Genomic DNA, 17,613 nt, shown 5'->3' with positions numbered 1-17,613 from the left:
AAACCCATGAGATCCATCCCAAATATCCTTGGGTTGACTTCTCTCTCTTGAGCATGATTTGAGAAGTCCCAGAGTGGAATGTTTCTCCATAGAAATGGAGCAGGCCTTGGCAAGAGCTCTCTGGAGAGACACGGGTATGGGTATACCTGTAACTGGATGGTTGTCATGCCAAGCCTGGACTGGGGCTAGAGCCCAGGTTCCAGGGGCCAGGCTGGGCAAGGCCAGCTGCTCTCTGACACTACTGGTTTCCCTGCTTAGGGGTTCTGCTTTTCCCAGAAGTGAAAGAATAGTGACTGTGTCCCTGGTGGCTTTGATCGTGTTGCCTGTAGGCAGGGGTGGAGGGTGTGGGGAGGGCAAGGCAAGACTTTTGTGTGGGTGAGTGGGGAAGGGGGCAGTATGAGACTCCAATGAGGGCATGGGACCAAAGTGGGGTGGAGCTGTACTGGGCTGTACTGGGTGTGAACTCCTTGCAGTGTAGCCTTGGCCCTGCTCCCTCCTCCCGCCTTACTCCCTCAGCCTCTCAGTCCACACCTCACAAATCTCTTTCCTTTGTGGAGCTGCAAAAGAAATGTATGACAGAGGGTGGTGTCAGCAGCAGCATCTAAATGGCCAGGAGAAACCTTGGATCCAATAACTATGAACTCCCAGTCTTCAGGGCCAAGGGTGGTACATGAGGGACCAGGCCAAATGTCCTAGAGCCCAGCCTTGTGGGCTAAAAGCCTTCTGTGTCACCACCATTTCCATTCCCGGGTCCATCATGTCCATCAGAGGCTGAAGGCCTGGGGGTTAAATGACTCCCTTGTCCATTACCCTTTCTTCCGCATTCATTCATCCACCCAACAAACAACTTTCTTATATAAACTCTTAGTGATGAAAGTTGAGTAGAACACAGTCCCTGGCCTGCAGGAGTTCAGTGTCTGATAGAAGAGAAGGATATACAATTGCTGCACAGAGATAAGAACTCTAACAGAAGCCTGCAGGAGGAACCCTGGGAATACAGAAGAGGAGGGGCAGGACTCAGCCTGTTGGGGTAGGGGAGTTAGGTGTGGACAGGACAGATTGCGACATATTTTCAGAGCACAGCTCAGGAACCCAAAGGTGGCCACAGATGTGACAAGTGATCAGGGTATAAATACTACGCAGGTCCTGGGAGTAGGTGCAAAGCCTGAGTCGGCACCTGTCACAGCAAGAACAAGGACTCATTGGTTTCTCCTTAACTCCACCTTTCTACTCACCCTGCTACCATCCCAAATCCTGGCTGTGAACTGCACTGAGAAAGTCCCTGTATTTCCAGGCTAAGTGTGGTAATTTAGGGTCATTTTAGGTTTGCTTTTGTAGAAGTAGCATGTCTGGATCACAATAAGCAGTGATTGCACTGACATCCTTTTTAGCCAAAGCATTCATAGAATATTTGTACACTTCTGGTCATGTTTTTTTTTTTCTTTTCACAAACTAAATATATTTACTTCATTATTTGTTAGTTGATCACATATAGTTGTACTAGTCATATTTTCACTGGGGCATTTGAACAAAGGATTCCATAAAAAGATATGCCTCACAGAATTATGTATAGTAACAAAAATTAAAAACAACAAAAATGTCCAAAACTAGGTGAATGATCAGACTGATCAAATAACTTGTAGCATTTGGATAGGAAATAACATTATGCAACTCACTAAGAAGTAGGCCAAAGAATTTTTAGTGCTGTAGGAAGTGAGATATAGAATGAGTACAAACTCAAGTATGTAAAGAAAAAAGATTTGCATAGAAAAAAGTTAGGAAGGATATAAGCCAACATGTTAGCTGTAGTTATTGGAAATTTTTATTTGCTTTCATATTAGGGACAAGAATGGTGAGATGTCTAGACACTGTGTCTTTAAGACTTCTATGCTGGAGAAGACTCAAGGGGACACAGTAGCTCTCTTTAAATGATTAAAGGGATAGCCTGTGGCTAATGGAAAAGTCTGGTTCTGTGTTCCTCTTGAGAGGACAGAACTAAAGAAACGGATGAAATTTATCACTGTGTGGATTGTAGCACAATAGAAGAGACTTTTAACTCAGGAGGTAACAATCCCAAAACTGCATCCAGAGACTGTGAGCTCCCTAGCACTGGGAGAAATCTTCAGCGGCTGCACAGGAGCCATCTGTCTCAGGAATGCTGAAGAAGGAATTGGGCCACATCATCTCTAAGACAGTCCTTCCAGCTCTAGAATTTTGTGATATTTTTTCCCCCAATGCAGACTCTACCAGCCATCCCGATCAGGCAAGTCTTTTCATTCTCTGTCATCTGTCACCTGTTGATTCAGAACTCTCATCAGTAAACATCAATTCTTACCTTTTTATGCATCAAAATGCAGCCACAGAGAGGTTGACAGCCTCTCTACAGAATATCCAGGAGGAAATATACTATCAAGAAGAGAAAAGGAGGGAAATCTGGAAGCAAGTTGATCTATGAACCCTGTTATTTCCTTGCCATTGTTCAGACAAGCCCAGCTGGTAATGCACAGTAATGGAACTCATCTGTGGCCCCTGATGCAATCAACACATATTTACTGATCCTCTCCTTGTGTGTGGGGCTAAATGACCATGTGTGGGAAACACTAAGGCAATTAAGGAGTGGCACTGGCTCTCAAGGAACTTACATTTGAGAGCCAGAGACAAGCATATAAAGAACAGAGCTGAAGGGAAAAGGGCAAAATAAAATCACAAGTAATGTGCAGCGGGTCATGAAGGAAAGGCTCTGGTTATGCTAAAGACAATGGGAGGGGGAACTCCAAAGGAGAACACAATGAACCCAGGACCAGAAAGACAAGATGAAGCATTAGAGGAAGGGCATTCTGGGCTGTAGCTCACGTGTTCAAAGGCATAGTGGAGTTAGAACATACTGCATCTGAATGCAGGGTATCTGATGTTGGAATGGAGGGTTGGTGGAGTCTGCAGTGGAAATGGAGGCTAGAAAGACAATTTGAAGCCATGGGGGTGACAGTGAGCCAGGGAGGATTTCAGAGCACGGAAGTAACATTTCCTTGTGGTAGCAGTAAGATGAATGAGAAACCCAAGAGATTTGAGTCCAGGAGTCTATTTGGTCAGACGGCTGTTGTGAGCGATGACAGAGCTCTGAACCAAGGAGGTTGGGGGTGGGAATGATGTCAAAGGCTCAAGAGATGTTCTGAAGACAGAGTTGGACATGACTTACTACTGGGAGGGCCCGGAGCAGGGGTGGAGGAAATGAAAGAGTGGGAGTCCTTGAAAATGACTCTGGTCATACCATTTTCAGACCATCAAATTCATGTCATGATGCTGGGAGCTTCCTCAGCTGCTGTCATTCTATCCCTAAACAGCTCTCATTCCTTAAAGGTCTGGTAGACCCTGACAAGTCACTGGGGCTCCTTTTCTTAGTGGTTGGACTACTTCACTTCTCTCCTAGGCACATAATCACAGTCTTGAGTTGTTCTCGTTCGAAGAACAGTCTTGTCCTTTCCAACCAGGCTGCAAGCACCTCAGTGGGGAACCCAGGGCACTGGCAGGTATATACCTACCAAAATGCTAAACTGCTTTGCATGATCTGAAGATCTTAGCCAGTAACCTGAGCTCCTCCCTGCCCTTCCCGGCAGAGACCTCACCTCTGAGGACCAGATCGTGCTGCTGAAGTCAAGCGCCATCGAGGTCATCATGTTGCGCTCCAACCAGTCCTTCGCCATGGACGACATGTCCTGGACCTGCGGCAGTCATGAATACAAGTACCAAATCAATGATGTGGCCAAAGGTGCGTCTGGGCTCTGCTCCACCCTCTCCAGCTCCCGGACTCTGGCTCCACCTCTCCTGGGTCCTGGGACTAAATCAGGAACATCAGAGGGAGCAAGGGAGCAAGAGGGAGAGAGGGCCAGGGGTCAGGCTCAATGGAGGTTGGGGTGGGGTGGGATGGGGTTCTCCTCAGTTCTGCCCACAGCACCTGGCTACTCTCTCTCACAGCTGGACACAGCCTGGAACTGATTGAGCCCCTCATCAAGTTCCAGGTGGGGCTGAAGAAGCTGAACTTGCATGAAGAGGAGCACGTCCTGCTCATGGCCATCTGCATTGTCTCCCCAGGTACAGGCCTGCAGTGGGGCCTGAAGGATGGCTCTAGACAGTTTCCCTGACTCATTTTGGAGGCAATCTTCTGTGAAACTTGACCTCTTATGCCTGTCTGGGTGGAAGACAGAGATAGGATGTGGAGGTCATTACGGTCCTGGGGATGTCATATCAGTGGGCAAGACCCAAAGCAGGCAGCCCTGCCTCAGACTGGACTATGCTGTGGGTAGGGGGCGAGCAAGAGGCCTCTATGTAGTGATGGGCGTGGCTCCCTCCCCCAACCCACCCAGCATCACCCTCCACTCATTCATACACTCGGCTGCAACTTAGTGAGCACTTACTAGATTCCAGGCACAGTGCTGGGCATAAAGATTCAGCAGCAAACAAGATTCTTAATATGATGCAATTTTGAACAATAAAAAAGCATGTGATACTACAAGAGGGTATACAGGCAGGAACCTGATGTACTCTGGGGCGTGGAGATGTGGAATGTTGAGGAAGGCCTTTCAAGTTGTTGCTTGAGGATCAGTAAGCCAGGCAAAGAAAAAGAGCTGAGTACCAGGTGGAGGGAATCAGCTGTAACACCTGGAGGCCAGGGAGCATGGCATACTAGGATGCTGAAAGCCGGTCCAGGACATAGACACCCAGGGAGAGAGATGAGGTATGGACAGGGCCAGATGGATCCCAGAAACAACCTGAGCTTCATCCTGAATGCAGTGGAAAGTTGTTGAAGGGCTTAGACAGGGCAGTGGTGTCACAAGTGAGCAGCCGTAGGTGGGGGTGCCTAGGAGGGTTGGGGGTCTATGTGGGTGGAGGGCCGGTGGAGAGACTAGGCAGTGAAGGGTCCATTCGGAGCTCCTGTGACACCTCCTGCCTCCTCCCTGTGCCCACAGACCGACCGGGGGTGCAGGACGCTGCACTGATTGAGGCCATCCAGGACCGCTTGTCCAACACGCTGCAGACCTACATCCGCTGCCGCCACCCGCCTCCCGGCAGCCACTTGCTCTACGCCAAGATGATCCAGAAGCTGGCGGACCTGCGCAGCCTCAACGAGGAGCACTCTAAGCAGTACCGCTGCCTCTCCTTCCAGCCTGAGTGCAGCATGAAGCTCACACCCCTTGTGCTTGAGGTGTTTGGCAACGAGATATCCTGATGAGGGCAGCGTGGCGCCAGGCCGGGCTGCTCCCCTTCCCACCCATTCTGGAGCTCAGCCCCTCCTCTCCCATCTCCTCTCCCTGTCTGGCCCATCCTCTCTCCTGTCCAACCTAAACACCAGGACCCCCTTTCCTGCTGGCCATAGGCTGCCCCCAGTCCCTGACCTCGGTCATGAGGAATTGCTGTTTGTATGACAAAGGAACGCAAATGGGAGCAGAGGGCGGAGACCGAAAGGCGGGGCCTAGCCCCACATGCCGCCACCTCCCCAAAAGTGGCTGCTGGTTGGAGCCAAGGGAGCAAGGCAGGCAGGAGAAGCACACCCATTCCTCAGGGACAGAGACACCTGTACCTCTCCCCCCTCCAGGCTCCCCATGCCCAGAGCCTGGAGAGGATCCCTCTCCCCCTGCCCCACTCATGATAAATAACTGGCCTGCAACACCCATCCACCTCCACTTCAGCCTGCAACCACCTGAGCTGTTCTGTGCCAGAGCCACGTGCCATGACAGGGCCTCCTCCCTTTGCCTTCCCATCCTGGCCAGTCTAGGACACTTACAGCCAAGGATGACCAAAAACAGGTGACCAAGTTCATGACTACCCCCTCTCCCACCTCTGCTGGCCAAAGGGTTCTTGCCTACCTTTCAGCTCCACATTTACCCATCCCCTTGGCAGTACCTCTGTAAGTCAGGCTTTCTCCCCATCACTGGGTCCACTGGCCCAGAACCCGCTTGCTGAGGGACCCAAAGAGGGAAGAAAGCAGGGTCTAGGCAGTGGGGAATAGATCAATCTAGCCGCACAGAAGAGAAACGATGGCAAAGAGGCTGTCACCAAGCCCTCGCTCCATGGCCTGGTATCTAGGAGGTTGGCTGTGGTGGGAGCTCTCTCCCTCCAGCAGTCCATGGGGCGGGACTGAGTTGCCCCAGTCAGAATAGCATCCAGCATCATTATCACCCCTCACCCCACCAGTGCCTTACCTCCCCACCCAGGAGAGAGAAAGCCTATCCCAACCTCTAGAGCCCTCTCACATGGGGAGGAGCTGGTGGTTGGGATGGAGAAGAAGTTTCAACCCCCAACAGCCCAAGTCATGCTCTCCCCACCTGCCTAGGTTTTGAGACTGCTCTTCCCCAGGTAGAACCAGTAGCTACTGCCCCAACCTCCTCAGGGTATGGGTGGAGAGAAGAAGGGTTGGCCTCAAGTGCCTGACAGAGAGACCGTGCAGGGCAGAGTGATGTAAGGCTGGTTACCTTCTTTTTATCACTCCACTGTTTCCTAAAAGTCAAAAGAGACCTGTGAGGGAGGGCAGGGTGGTGCACATAATTTCAAATGTGATGTTCTCCTCTGCAGCTGAGCCAGCCCAGATGGTGGGAAACTCCTGGGTGGAGTTTCTTGGTGAGGGTGCGTTGTAGGAGTGTGGGACCAGCACAGAAGGGGGTTCTTCCACGAGGAGTCATAGAGGGTCCTTCAGATGGTGATTGGAGTTTGGGAGACACAGCCACAATTGCTACATCAACAGGGAGTTACTGTCAGTGGGAACATGGATGCCCAAGCCCCCAGGGGATGGGCATCTACACCTGCATCTGTTGGCCCCTGAAAACCCCAGTAGGACTCAGACATAACATTGGAAGAGCCATTGGTGCCCACCTGGCCCAGTATTTCTCTTAAGTCTGCAGATGGACGAACATCTGGCAGCACATCTTTTACTGCAGAATACCATATACATGGGTTAATCTTAAATCCATTAGACGTGAGGTTTTTTCAGTACTACATTCTAATATAGAGGGTTGCAGGTACCACTGATTAACAGATGTTTATAGAGGGAAAACTTACATTGTGAAATTATATACATTAATTATTATTTTTACTGTTATCACTTTACAAATTAGGGAGAGACCCTTGTTATTTGATTTTAGCAGCAAAACACATTGGTCCAGCTTGCTATTTAGTGGGAAGAAAAGCTTAAAGATCACTAAACTAGGTCAATCCCCTTATTAAAGAAAACAGACGCTTAGGGGAGGACGTGACCAACCCAAGTTCCTATGACTACTTAGGAGTAGAGCCAGGACTGGACCCAAACTCTGTACTCATAGTCCAGTACTCTTTTCACTTCACTGTGGTTGCCCTTAGGCTCCATTCTCCATTCCGCAGATGGTGGATGCAGTCCCTTGCTTTAGGACAGAACAAGTCTAGATCCAGGACCCCTTCCTTCCTTGTGTTGTAACCTCTATGACCCATCAGGAGGAGGAGGGGGCACCTCAGCCTGTGTCTCAATGTGAATCAGATGCGCCCCCCCTCTGCCATGTGGCCCTGGCCTGATGGGGTCTCTGCCTCAGCCTTGTATAATGCTGTTGCCTTATCAATAAGGTGCATCTGTCTTCGTAATGTCTCCACCTTCCCCACCCTCCCCTGACCCTGGCTTCTACAGGAAACTCGTGGACCCTCCAAGAATATCAGTTACTCAGCCCTGGAGCCCACAGTAACCCATGCCCCTCCCAAAGGGAAATCCAGGAGCTGGGAGGAAAAGAGAAGTGGGGAAAGTGAGGCTTCAGGGGAGTTAAATTAGAGGAAAATGTTATTGTTTATTCTGTTTTAGAATGAGAATGCGTGAAGGTAGACATTTATAAATCTAAGACTCTATATTATTGGAGGTCCAGGGAAGTGGGCACCAAAATGCAAAATAAGATTCTGGGAGACAAAAAAAAATCTTCCTGTTGTCTAACTAGAAGCAAGTAGGAGAAATCAAGTGTGGCTAACTGTGCTGGAAAGTACTACAGATTTGGTGAAAGCAGGAAATAAAGTAACAAAGGAAGGCTTTAATTAGGACCTCCTGAGTGATTTCCAAAGAGGAAAAAAGTTTGCCAGACATTTGTTAAATAAACTAATGAAGAAAGTTTTGCTTATGGTGATAACAATGGCTTGTGCTTAAACAGCACTTACCTTGTTGAAAGAATTGCTATAAATAAATGCTGATGCAAACCAACTTGCTTTGTCCTTTTAAGGACCCTATGGGATATGGACTGTTATCACCTGTATTCGGCAGAGGGGATAACTTGCCGAAAGCTGCACTAGTGGTAAGTGACAGAGATGGGATTTGAACCCTCGGCTGCTGGCTCCAGAAGCCATTAATCAACTGCTATAACTGCTATATTATACTTCTTCCTACTGAGTTGAGGAGCTTGGCAAACAATGGACAGTCTTGCCACCTCTCTACTAAAGAGAATATGGGAAGGTTCCTATTTCTACAGTGCACTCCATGATGGGAAAATTTGAGGTGATGGATCAAACAGTGCTCTACCCTCAGGAAGTATTCAGTCAATTGTGTTGGGCCTAACCAAGTGTGGTGCTTACCTGAGCACCTCAAGGATAAAACCAGCAACTCTTGGCAAAAATGTATGTGTTGTATTAAAAATGGCTGCTGTGCTCAGGTTTGGAGGCTTATAAATTAATTCTAATGCATAAAATGCATAAACAGGATTTCCAGCAGGCCCCTTGGAGTTTGGCTGATGTCCCCTCTTCCCCTATGTTTCCCAAGGAAGTGGAATTTCCGATAAAGGACAGCATTACTAAATAGCCAACAAAAATAACTAACCGGCATAGTTATTTTTATAAAGGAAAATCATGCCTGACCAAAGTATTTATTTAGGACAAGTTGGCCTGGGAACCTGTGGATTTGATCTACTTTAATTGTTCAAAAGCGTGTGAAAAAAATTTCAAACCATAGGTGTTTTAATTTACTAAAGCTGCCAGAATGTAATACACCAGAAACAGAACCACATTTAAATGGAGAATCTATTACAGAATCTATTGCAAGTTTACAGTTCTAAGGTGGTGAAAGTGTCCAAATTAAGGCACCAACAAGAGGCTACCTTCACTCAAGAAAGGCTGGTGCTATCTGGAACACCTCTATCAGCTGGGAAGGCTGTTAGCTTTCTCTCCTCATATCATAAGGCGTCCCCAGGGGCATCTTCCGTCTGCATCTCCAAAGGTCTCTGACTGTGTGGGCTCTGTTGGCACTAAAGCTTTTTTCAAAATGGTTCCCTCTTACAGGGCTCTAGTAAGCAACCCCACTTCGAATGGGTGGAGACTTTTTTCTCCATGGAAACCACCTAATCAAAAGGTACCATCCATAATCGGGGGGGTTACCTCTCCATGGAAATAATAAAAAAGATCCCACCCAACAATATTGAATGAGGATTAAAGAACATGGCTTTTCAGGGGTACACAACAATTTCAAATCAGCACAATAGGCTAAAACTTGTTACTGTGCGATGGAATGGGAGATGAAGAGGAAGAATTGGGGATAGGCTTGAGGGCTATTTTGTCATGAAAATGAATGATCTTAGAGAAAAGAAATTAATAGCTGGATAAATGAACATGTCTCTGGCTGGAGAAGTGTAAAGAATGAAATCCTTAAAGGATGTTAGGAGAATCTTACCTAGCATTTTTATAGATGAACTGGAGGAACACAAAATCTCCAAGGTTGTGTATTATAATAAACTTTCTCTGAGGAAGCTGAGAAGAATGGCCATTAGGAATGTTTTATAGTTGGGATAAAGTGATTTTAAGTTTACACATTCCAAGTTTGCATTCTACAGCTGTGCTGTTCAGTAAGTAACCACTAGCCACACGGGGCTATTTAAGTTAACCAAAATCAAATCAAAATACAACTTTAGTTCTTCAGCCACACTAGCCATGCTTCAGATGTTCAATAATCCTATGGCTGCTGGATAGGATAATACTGATAGAAAGCATTTCCTCACCCCAGAGTTCTGTTGGACAGTGGTGGATCACACAATGTGTCCTCATCCAGTTCTAAGTGTAGATGGCTCCCTGAGGATGCTGGTCCATTCATGCTTATGTTGATATGTTGGGCAGAACAGCCATAAAACTGTTTGACATCATCTAAAAATGTATAGGGAACATCCTCCCATTACATCCAGGTATGCTGCACCTGAACTATTGTGAATAAATCTACTCCTCAGAAGAAATATAAAAGAAAAATACCTTGCAGGTATGGGGCTGGTAGGCTCAGAGCTTCCTGTGGTATATGGGTGCTGGTTTGCCTGCAAAAACAGATTTCTTCAGCCCTGGGGGCAACCAGACTGGGCCTGTCCAGGGTGGCTAGAGCCCCCAGGTCAGTTTCTATAACTTCTATTGGGTCTGTGGATGCTGTCCATGCAGGGTGGGGTCTGCCTGCCCCTTGGCCCTGCAGGTGTCAAGCAAGAGGAGTCTGTGTCCAAGTGACCAAGAAGCACAGCGGGGTGTGGAGCTCGGAGGGTTGGCAATGGGTCATAGAGGACACTTCTCTAGATCGCTGCTCTGCATATCTGTATTCAGAATGTGAAATATGATATACAGGATAGTGTTGCAGGTCCAGTTCTAGGGATGTCTACTCTGAAAGGTAGATCAGAGTGCAGGGAGTTTATTAGAAAGTGCTCTCAAGATCACCAACTTTGATGGAAGGAGGGAAGCAGGCAGGCAGAGGGAGAAATTGGGCTGCAATACAACTCACAAATAGATCTCAATTAACCAGTATGGAGAGATCTGAAGCTGGGATGGCTCTTCTGGTTGCCCAAGCTGGGGAAAGGGAGCCAGTCAGGGGATATAAGATATCCCCGCATCAACTAGTCATTGCACACAGGCTGTCCCCAGCAGGAGCAGCCTGGACCTTGGCAGCTTTGTTCAGCCCAGGGCAGGTAGGGTTGGGGGTGTTTTCTTTCTATTTTGTACAACCAGGCCTGCCCTTTTAGAGTGGGCTTCTCTGCCTTAGGCAGGGCCTGGATAGCTCCCAGACCATTCTCTTTGGCTGTAGGAATGGGGACAGCCACAGTCCCAGGAGCTCCCTCCCGAGAAATGAGCTCCCAGGCCTTCTCCCAGTTCTGGATTATCTGGTGTTCTTTGAAGTCATCCTAACATGACCACTAGGTGGTGCTACTACCCTCTAAGGATAGGTTGGCCCTAACCGCTTGTCCTCATTCTCCCCCTCCCGTCTCCATTATTGCCTCCTGGTGCCCTTTCTCTACCTCTGTAATGCTGACCGAGGTCACGCAGGGCCCTGAGTGCCTGCTACTGAGGGCACCTTGGGGTGGTTTACCTCTCCTGGGGTGGTTTACCAGAGGTGGGCAGGATGGATAGGGACCTGCTCTCTGGCTTTCCAACTGCCTCTGGGGTCACAGCAAGGGAAGAATCTGACGTTCTCACATCTCAGCCAAGGACTTCCTGAGGCTAAAATCTTGTGCCTGGAGTCTCTGAGCACCTTCCATGCTGGGGGTGAGGGAGGCCCCCAGGATCCCTCTAAGGTCATGCAGTCCTTCCAGTGTTTCTAAGCACAGAATAAGATAGTCACGGCCCCCAAGAAACTCACAGTCCAATGGGACATGCCTATAAATGAACGATTACAAAGCAGTACAAGCAGAAGCTACAAAGTTTAACAGCGGCATCAACTGCCTGGGTTCTAGTCCTACCTCTGCCACTTACTAGTTGTGTGAACCTGTTACATGTATGACTTAATGGTTTGGATTTTTTTTTTTTTGACTTCTCATTTGGAAATAATTTCAAACTTACAGGAAAGTTGCAAAAACAATAGAAAAACAATATACAGTAAACAAAATACCCCCTACCCAGACACCGGGATTTACCAACCTGTAGCATTTTGCAACATTTGTATATCATTCTATCTATATACCTATTTATTAATAGATAATAATATTAATCTATGTATATGTTTTTAAACATTTGAGAGTAGGTTGCAAACATTATGCCTCTTTACCACTTAATACTTTCATGGAACCACATCAGGTACAGTTAAAAGTTCAAGAAATTTAACATTGATGTAAGGCATAATCAATCTATATTCCTTTTTTTTTCAATTATCCCAATATTATTCCTTGGGCATTTTTCCTCCATTATTGGATCCAATCCAGGATCATATATTACATTTAAACACTTTTTAAATTGTGGTTATATAGAGAGAGAATATAAAATTTTCCACCTCACCCACTTCTAAGCATCCAATGTAGTGGCATCAATCATATTTCAAAGTTGTACTATCAATACCACCAACCATTACCAAAATTTTTCCATCCCCCAAATAGAAACCCTATGCCCATTATGTGTTAACTCTCCATTCACCTTTCTACCTGCCCTGATAAACTGTACTCTACTTTCTGTTTCTATGAATTTGCATATTCCAGCTATTTCAAATGAGTATAATAATGCAATATCTGTCCTTTTTGCTCTGGCTTTTTTCACTCAACATGATGACTTCAAGGTTCATCCATGTTGTATCATGTACCAGAATTTCATTCCTTTTAGCAGCTGAATAATATTCCATTGTATGTATATACTACCTTTAGTTCATCTATTCGCCTCTTGATGGACACTTGGGTTGCTTCCAACTTGTGGCTATTGTGAATAATGCTGCTATGAACAAATATTTGTTCAAGTCCCTGCTTTCAATTCTTTGTGGTATACACATAGGAACGGGATTGCCGAGTCGTACGGTAACTGTACTTAACACTCTGAGGAACCACCAAATTGTTTTCTGCAATGGCTGCACCATTTTATATGTCCACCAACAACGTATAAGGGCTCCTATTTCTCTATATCCTCCCCAATGCTTGTTATTATCCATTTTTAAAATAATAGCCATTCCACATGCCTTTGACACAAGGTAATCACTGATATTTAAAGTAGTAAATAAAAATGTGATGCTCAAAAAAAAATGGGGATAATAAGAACATGCATATGATAGGGGTTTTTTGTTTGTTTTGTTTTTTAGTATAATGTGAATTGGATAACGCAAATCCTGTGGGACAGTGCAGATGCCTGGGAGATTCTAAAGATTCACAATGTGATGAGATTTAGAATTTTTTGGACGGTATAATGAAGAGTGTGAACTGACCCACAATGCTCAGTTCTATTTTTCTTGCTGGTATCATCAAATACACAGATTAGAATCTTGTATAACGAGAAATATTTTATTAAGTGAACTGTGTGTGATCCCATCGATTTATTGACTATTAGGCCTCTCACTTAAAAATCATACAAATGGTATACATGTAAATGCTTTATACAGGTAAAGATAGTTCCTTGGTCTTTTTAGTTTTGAAATAGGTGTCACCCTTGTTATTTGTTTTTATATTTATGTAATTGCACTTATTTCATTAAAGGTCTCTGAGCATTCTAATGCTAACCCCAAAAAATAGCCATACCCACCCCAAAATATAACCATACCAGTGAAACTGAGGTGGTTTCTCATTGTGGCTTTGATCTGCAATTTCTTTTCATGTGCTTGTTAGTTATTTGTATATCTTCCTTGGAGAAATGTCTATTCAAGTCTTGCCGTGCCCCACCCCCCATCTTTTATTGTTTGTCTTTTTGTTATTGAGTTCTAGTTCTTTATATTTTCTGGATGTTAACCCCCTATCAGATATATGGTGTCCAAATATTTTCTTCCATTATGAAAGTTGTCTTTTCACTTTATTGTTAATGTCTTTTGATGTAAAAAAAGCTTTTCAGTTTTGATTAAATCCAATTTATCTATTTTTTTCTTTTATTGCTCAAGCATTTGGTGTAAAGTCTGAGATTCTGTTGCCTAACAGAAGGTCCTAAAGATATTTTCCTATGTTTTCTTTTAAGAGTTTTATAGTTTTACCTCTTATGTTGAAGTTATTGATTCATTTTGAATTGATTTTTGTTTTTATGTGAGGTAGGGGTACACTCTCAATCTTTTGCATATCCAATTGAAGATTGTATATCCAATTTTCCCATCACTATTTGTTGAAGAGACTGTTCGTTCCCTATTGAGGGAAACCCTTCTTAGAAATCAATTGGCCATACATGTTAGGGTTTACTTCTGAGCTGTCAGTTCTATTCCATTGGTCTTTATCTTTGTCCTGTGGCCAGTACCACATTGTTCAGATTACTGCAGCTTTGTAATAAGTTTTGAAATCAGAAAGTGTGAGTCCTCCAATTTCATACTTCTGTTTCAAAATGTTTTTGAAAAGCATTTTGGTTCCTTACCCATCCATGTGAATTTGGTGCTTAGCTTTTCCATTTCTGCCAAGAAGTCTGTTGGAATTTTGATTGGAATGACATTAAATCTATAAATTGCTTTGGGTAACCACTGACATCTTGATGAAATTGTCTTCCCATTCATGAGCCGGGAATATCTTTCCATTTCTTTAAGTCTTCTTTAATTTCTTCCAATAACGCTCTGTAGTTTTCTGTGTATACGTCCTTTACACCCTTGATTAGATTTACTCCTACATATTTTACTCTTTCAGTTGCTATTGGAAATGAAATTGTTTTCTTGTAGGACTGTTTTCTGCTAGTGTATAGAAACACCAATGATTTGAGTGTGTTGACCTTGTACCATGCCATTTTGCCAAATTCAATTATTTGTTCTATAGTATTCATGTAAATACTTTGGGATTTCCTATATATAGGATTATGTCATCTGCAAATAGTGATAATAGTGATAGTTTTACTTCTTCCTTTCCCATTTGGATGCCTTTTATTTCTTTTTCTTTCTTTCTTTCTTTTTTTTTTTTTTTTTTTTTGTCTAATTTCTCTCGCTAGATTCCCAGTACAATGATGATGTCCTCTCTATTCTCTTCCAGGTTCCCACTAACTTCTGGCTTTTGGCTTCTCCCCATGGCTTTTCTCCTTATAAGGCCTCTAGTAATAGGTTTGAGACCCATCCTTAGTCAGTTGACTGTACTTAACTGAACTGACATTTCCAAGAGGTCCTTTTTACGGTGGGTCCATATCCAAGGAAGGTGGGTTAAGATTAAGAACATGTTCTTTCTGGGATACATAACTGAACCTGCCCCCATGCCCTTTATCATGTTGAGGAAATTTCCTTCTGTTCCTATTTTTCTGAATTTTTTTTAATTAAGAAAGAGCGCTGGTTTGTGACTTTTTTCCTTTCATTCTACTAATGTGCTGTATAATATCAAACGATTTTCTTCTGTTGAGCCACCTTTGCATTATTGGGATAAATCCCACTTGTTCCTAGTATATAATCCTTTTAATGTGCTGTTGAATTTAGTCTGCTAGCATTTTATCCAGGACTTTTGCATCTATATTCATAAATGATATTGGCGTGTAATTTTCTTTTCTTGTGATATCTTATATGGGTTTGGTAGTAGGGAGAGGCTGGCCTCAAAGCATAAGTTGAAGAGTGTTCCCTCCTCTTTGATTTTTTTGAAGGAGTTTAAGCAAGACTGCTAATTATTCTTTGAATATATGGTAAAAATCACCAAGAATGCCATCTGGTATTGAACTTTTCTTTGTTGGGAGGTTTTTGATTACTGATATGATCTCTTTACTTATCTGTTGAGAACTTCTATTTCTTTTTTTGCCAGATTAGATAATTTGTGTGTTTCTAGGAATTTGTCCATTTCATCTAGGTTATCTAGCTTGCTGGCATACATTTTTTCATGGTATCCTCTTATAATCCATTTTATTTTTGTAAGGTCAGTAGTAATGTCCCATGTTTATTTCTGATTTTTAAAGATTTGTATCCGCTTTCTTTTTTTGCATTGTCAGGCTAGCTAAAAGATTTGTCAATTTCACTGATCTTTTCAAAGAACCAGCTTTTCATTTCAGCAATTCTCTCTGATTTTTCTATTCTCTCTTTCACTTCTTTCCACTCTAATCTTTATTATTTCTTTACTTATTCTCATTTTGGGAATAAGTTTGCTCTTCTTATTTAGTTTGCTCTTCTTTTTCTAGTTCTGACTTCAGATCTTTATTTTTTTATAAACATTTACAGCTATACATTTCCCTCTAAGCACTGCTTTTACTGCATCCCAAAGTTTTGGTATGTTGTGTTTCTGTTTTCATTCACCTCAAGATATTTCCTAATGTTGTTTGTGATTTCTTCTTTGACCCATTGATTATTTACTTAAGGTTTTTGTGCCTCAGTTTATTCATCTATAAAATGACAACAATAATAGTACCTACCTCGTAGGGTCCTGGTGAATCTCATGTGATATAATCTGTGTAAAACTGACCATGGTTCCTGGCAAGTAGTAATCACTTATAAGTGTTGGCTATCTTCATTATTAGGTTGCAAAGTGGAAGGATGATCAACTAAGTTTTCATCAGAGAGGTGACACTGCTCCCATCCTCTGATCACTAATCTTTACTGGGCCCTCTGGATTAGCCCTAGACTGCTCTCTGTTGATCTCTCCCTTTGTCTGGAGCTATGGCCTCCTGTTCCATGAATATCTCTATCAGAGCAGGAAGAAGTTGTCATTGTGCTATCTGGCCGCTAGGGGACAGGTGTGCCACTTGATAAGCCAAGTTGGCCACAGCCACATAAGACTGGCCTGGGGGGGAAAATGTAGGAAAAGAGATGGGAAGGTAGGAACGTAAATCTGAAATATGAAACTCTAGTTACTACTGCTCCCAGCTTTTTTCAATTATGGTCTTTTTTGCCAGTTTACCACCACCACAACAGACTTCACTATGCACATGTTACCCACTTATAACTGATGTCCATTTTCTTTGGTAAGTAAGGAGTGGCTCATGTCCCAGAAAAGGGACATCAGTATGAGTTTCAAGGTTTGATCTTTGTATTTCTTTCCTCAGCATTTCTCATTTATTTATCGAGCATGTATTGAAACCTTGCTTCTTTAACAAGGTATAAAGCCCACCGTGATCTGCCCAGCCTACCTCTCCAGAGTCCTGTGTCACCTTTCTAGATACTGAAACTCAAGCCACTACCTGCAGTTCTCTGAAGGTTCCCTCAATGGCCTGCCTCTGAGCAAGCAGTTCTCACACATTTTGATCTAAGGACCCCTTTACACGCTTAAATTAAAAACAGGAAACCCCAAAGAGGTTTATGTCGGTTCTGTCTTTCAATATTAACCATGTTAAAAATAAAAACAGATTTAAAATACATATATATATATAATCTTTTAAAGTAACAATTATGACCCCATAGCAAGTTAACATAACAAATTTTTATTTAAAAATAACCTTTTTTCAAAACAAAATAAATTCAGTGAGAAGGTATTGTTCTAATTTTTTTTTTTCATGGGGAGGCACGGGGAATCAAACCCATGTCTCTGGCATGGCACATGAGAACTCTGCCTGCTGAGCCACTGTGGCCCGCCCGGTATTGTTCTAATTTTTGCAAATCTTTTTAAGGTATTGCTTAATTGCAATTAGAGTCTCATGTCTGCCTCTGCATTCAATGTTGCAATATCACATCATGCATCCTCTAGAAAATTCCACTGTATGCTTGTGAGAGACAGGATAAAGAAGGCAAATAATGTCTTGGTAATGTTATGAAAATAGTTTTGACCTTGCAGATCCCCTGACAGGGTTTCAGGAGCCCACAGGGGTCCCCCGATGATACTTTGAGACCCTCTGCTTTAC

General features: G+C 43.9%; 1 protein-coding gene across 1 annotated transcript in view; it reads left to right on the top strand.

The window, feature by feature from the left end:
* Positions 1-10,197, top strand: part of VDR (vitamin D receptor) — a 56,633-nt gene extending 46,436 nt beyond the window's left edge. Inside the window, exons 9-11 of the mRNA XM_077170684.1 lie at positions 3,615-3,766; positions 3,973-4,089; positions 4,965-10,197. Of these exons, the coding sequence (XP_077026799.1) occupies positions 3,615-3,766; positions 3,973-4,089; positions 4,965-5,224 (529 nt within the window). The 3' untranslated portion in view covers positions 5,225-10,197. The remainder of the gene's footprint in view (positions 1-3,614; positions 3,767-3,972; positions 4,090-4,964) is intronic.
* The last annotated feature ends 7,416 nt before the right edge of the window (positions 10,198-17,613 follow it).

This window comes from Tamandua tetradactyla, chromosome 7 (genome assembly GCF_023851605.1).
Source record: "Tamandua tetradactyla isolate mTamTet1 chromosome 7, mTamTet1.pri, whole genome shotgun sequence".
NCBI lineage: Eukaryota > Metazoa > Chordata > Mammalia > Pilosa > Myrmecophagidae > Tamandua > Tamandua tetradactyla.
This window is presented reverse-complemented; position numbering and strand designations above follow the sequence as displayed.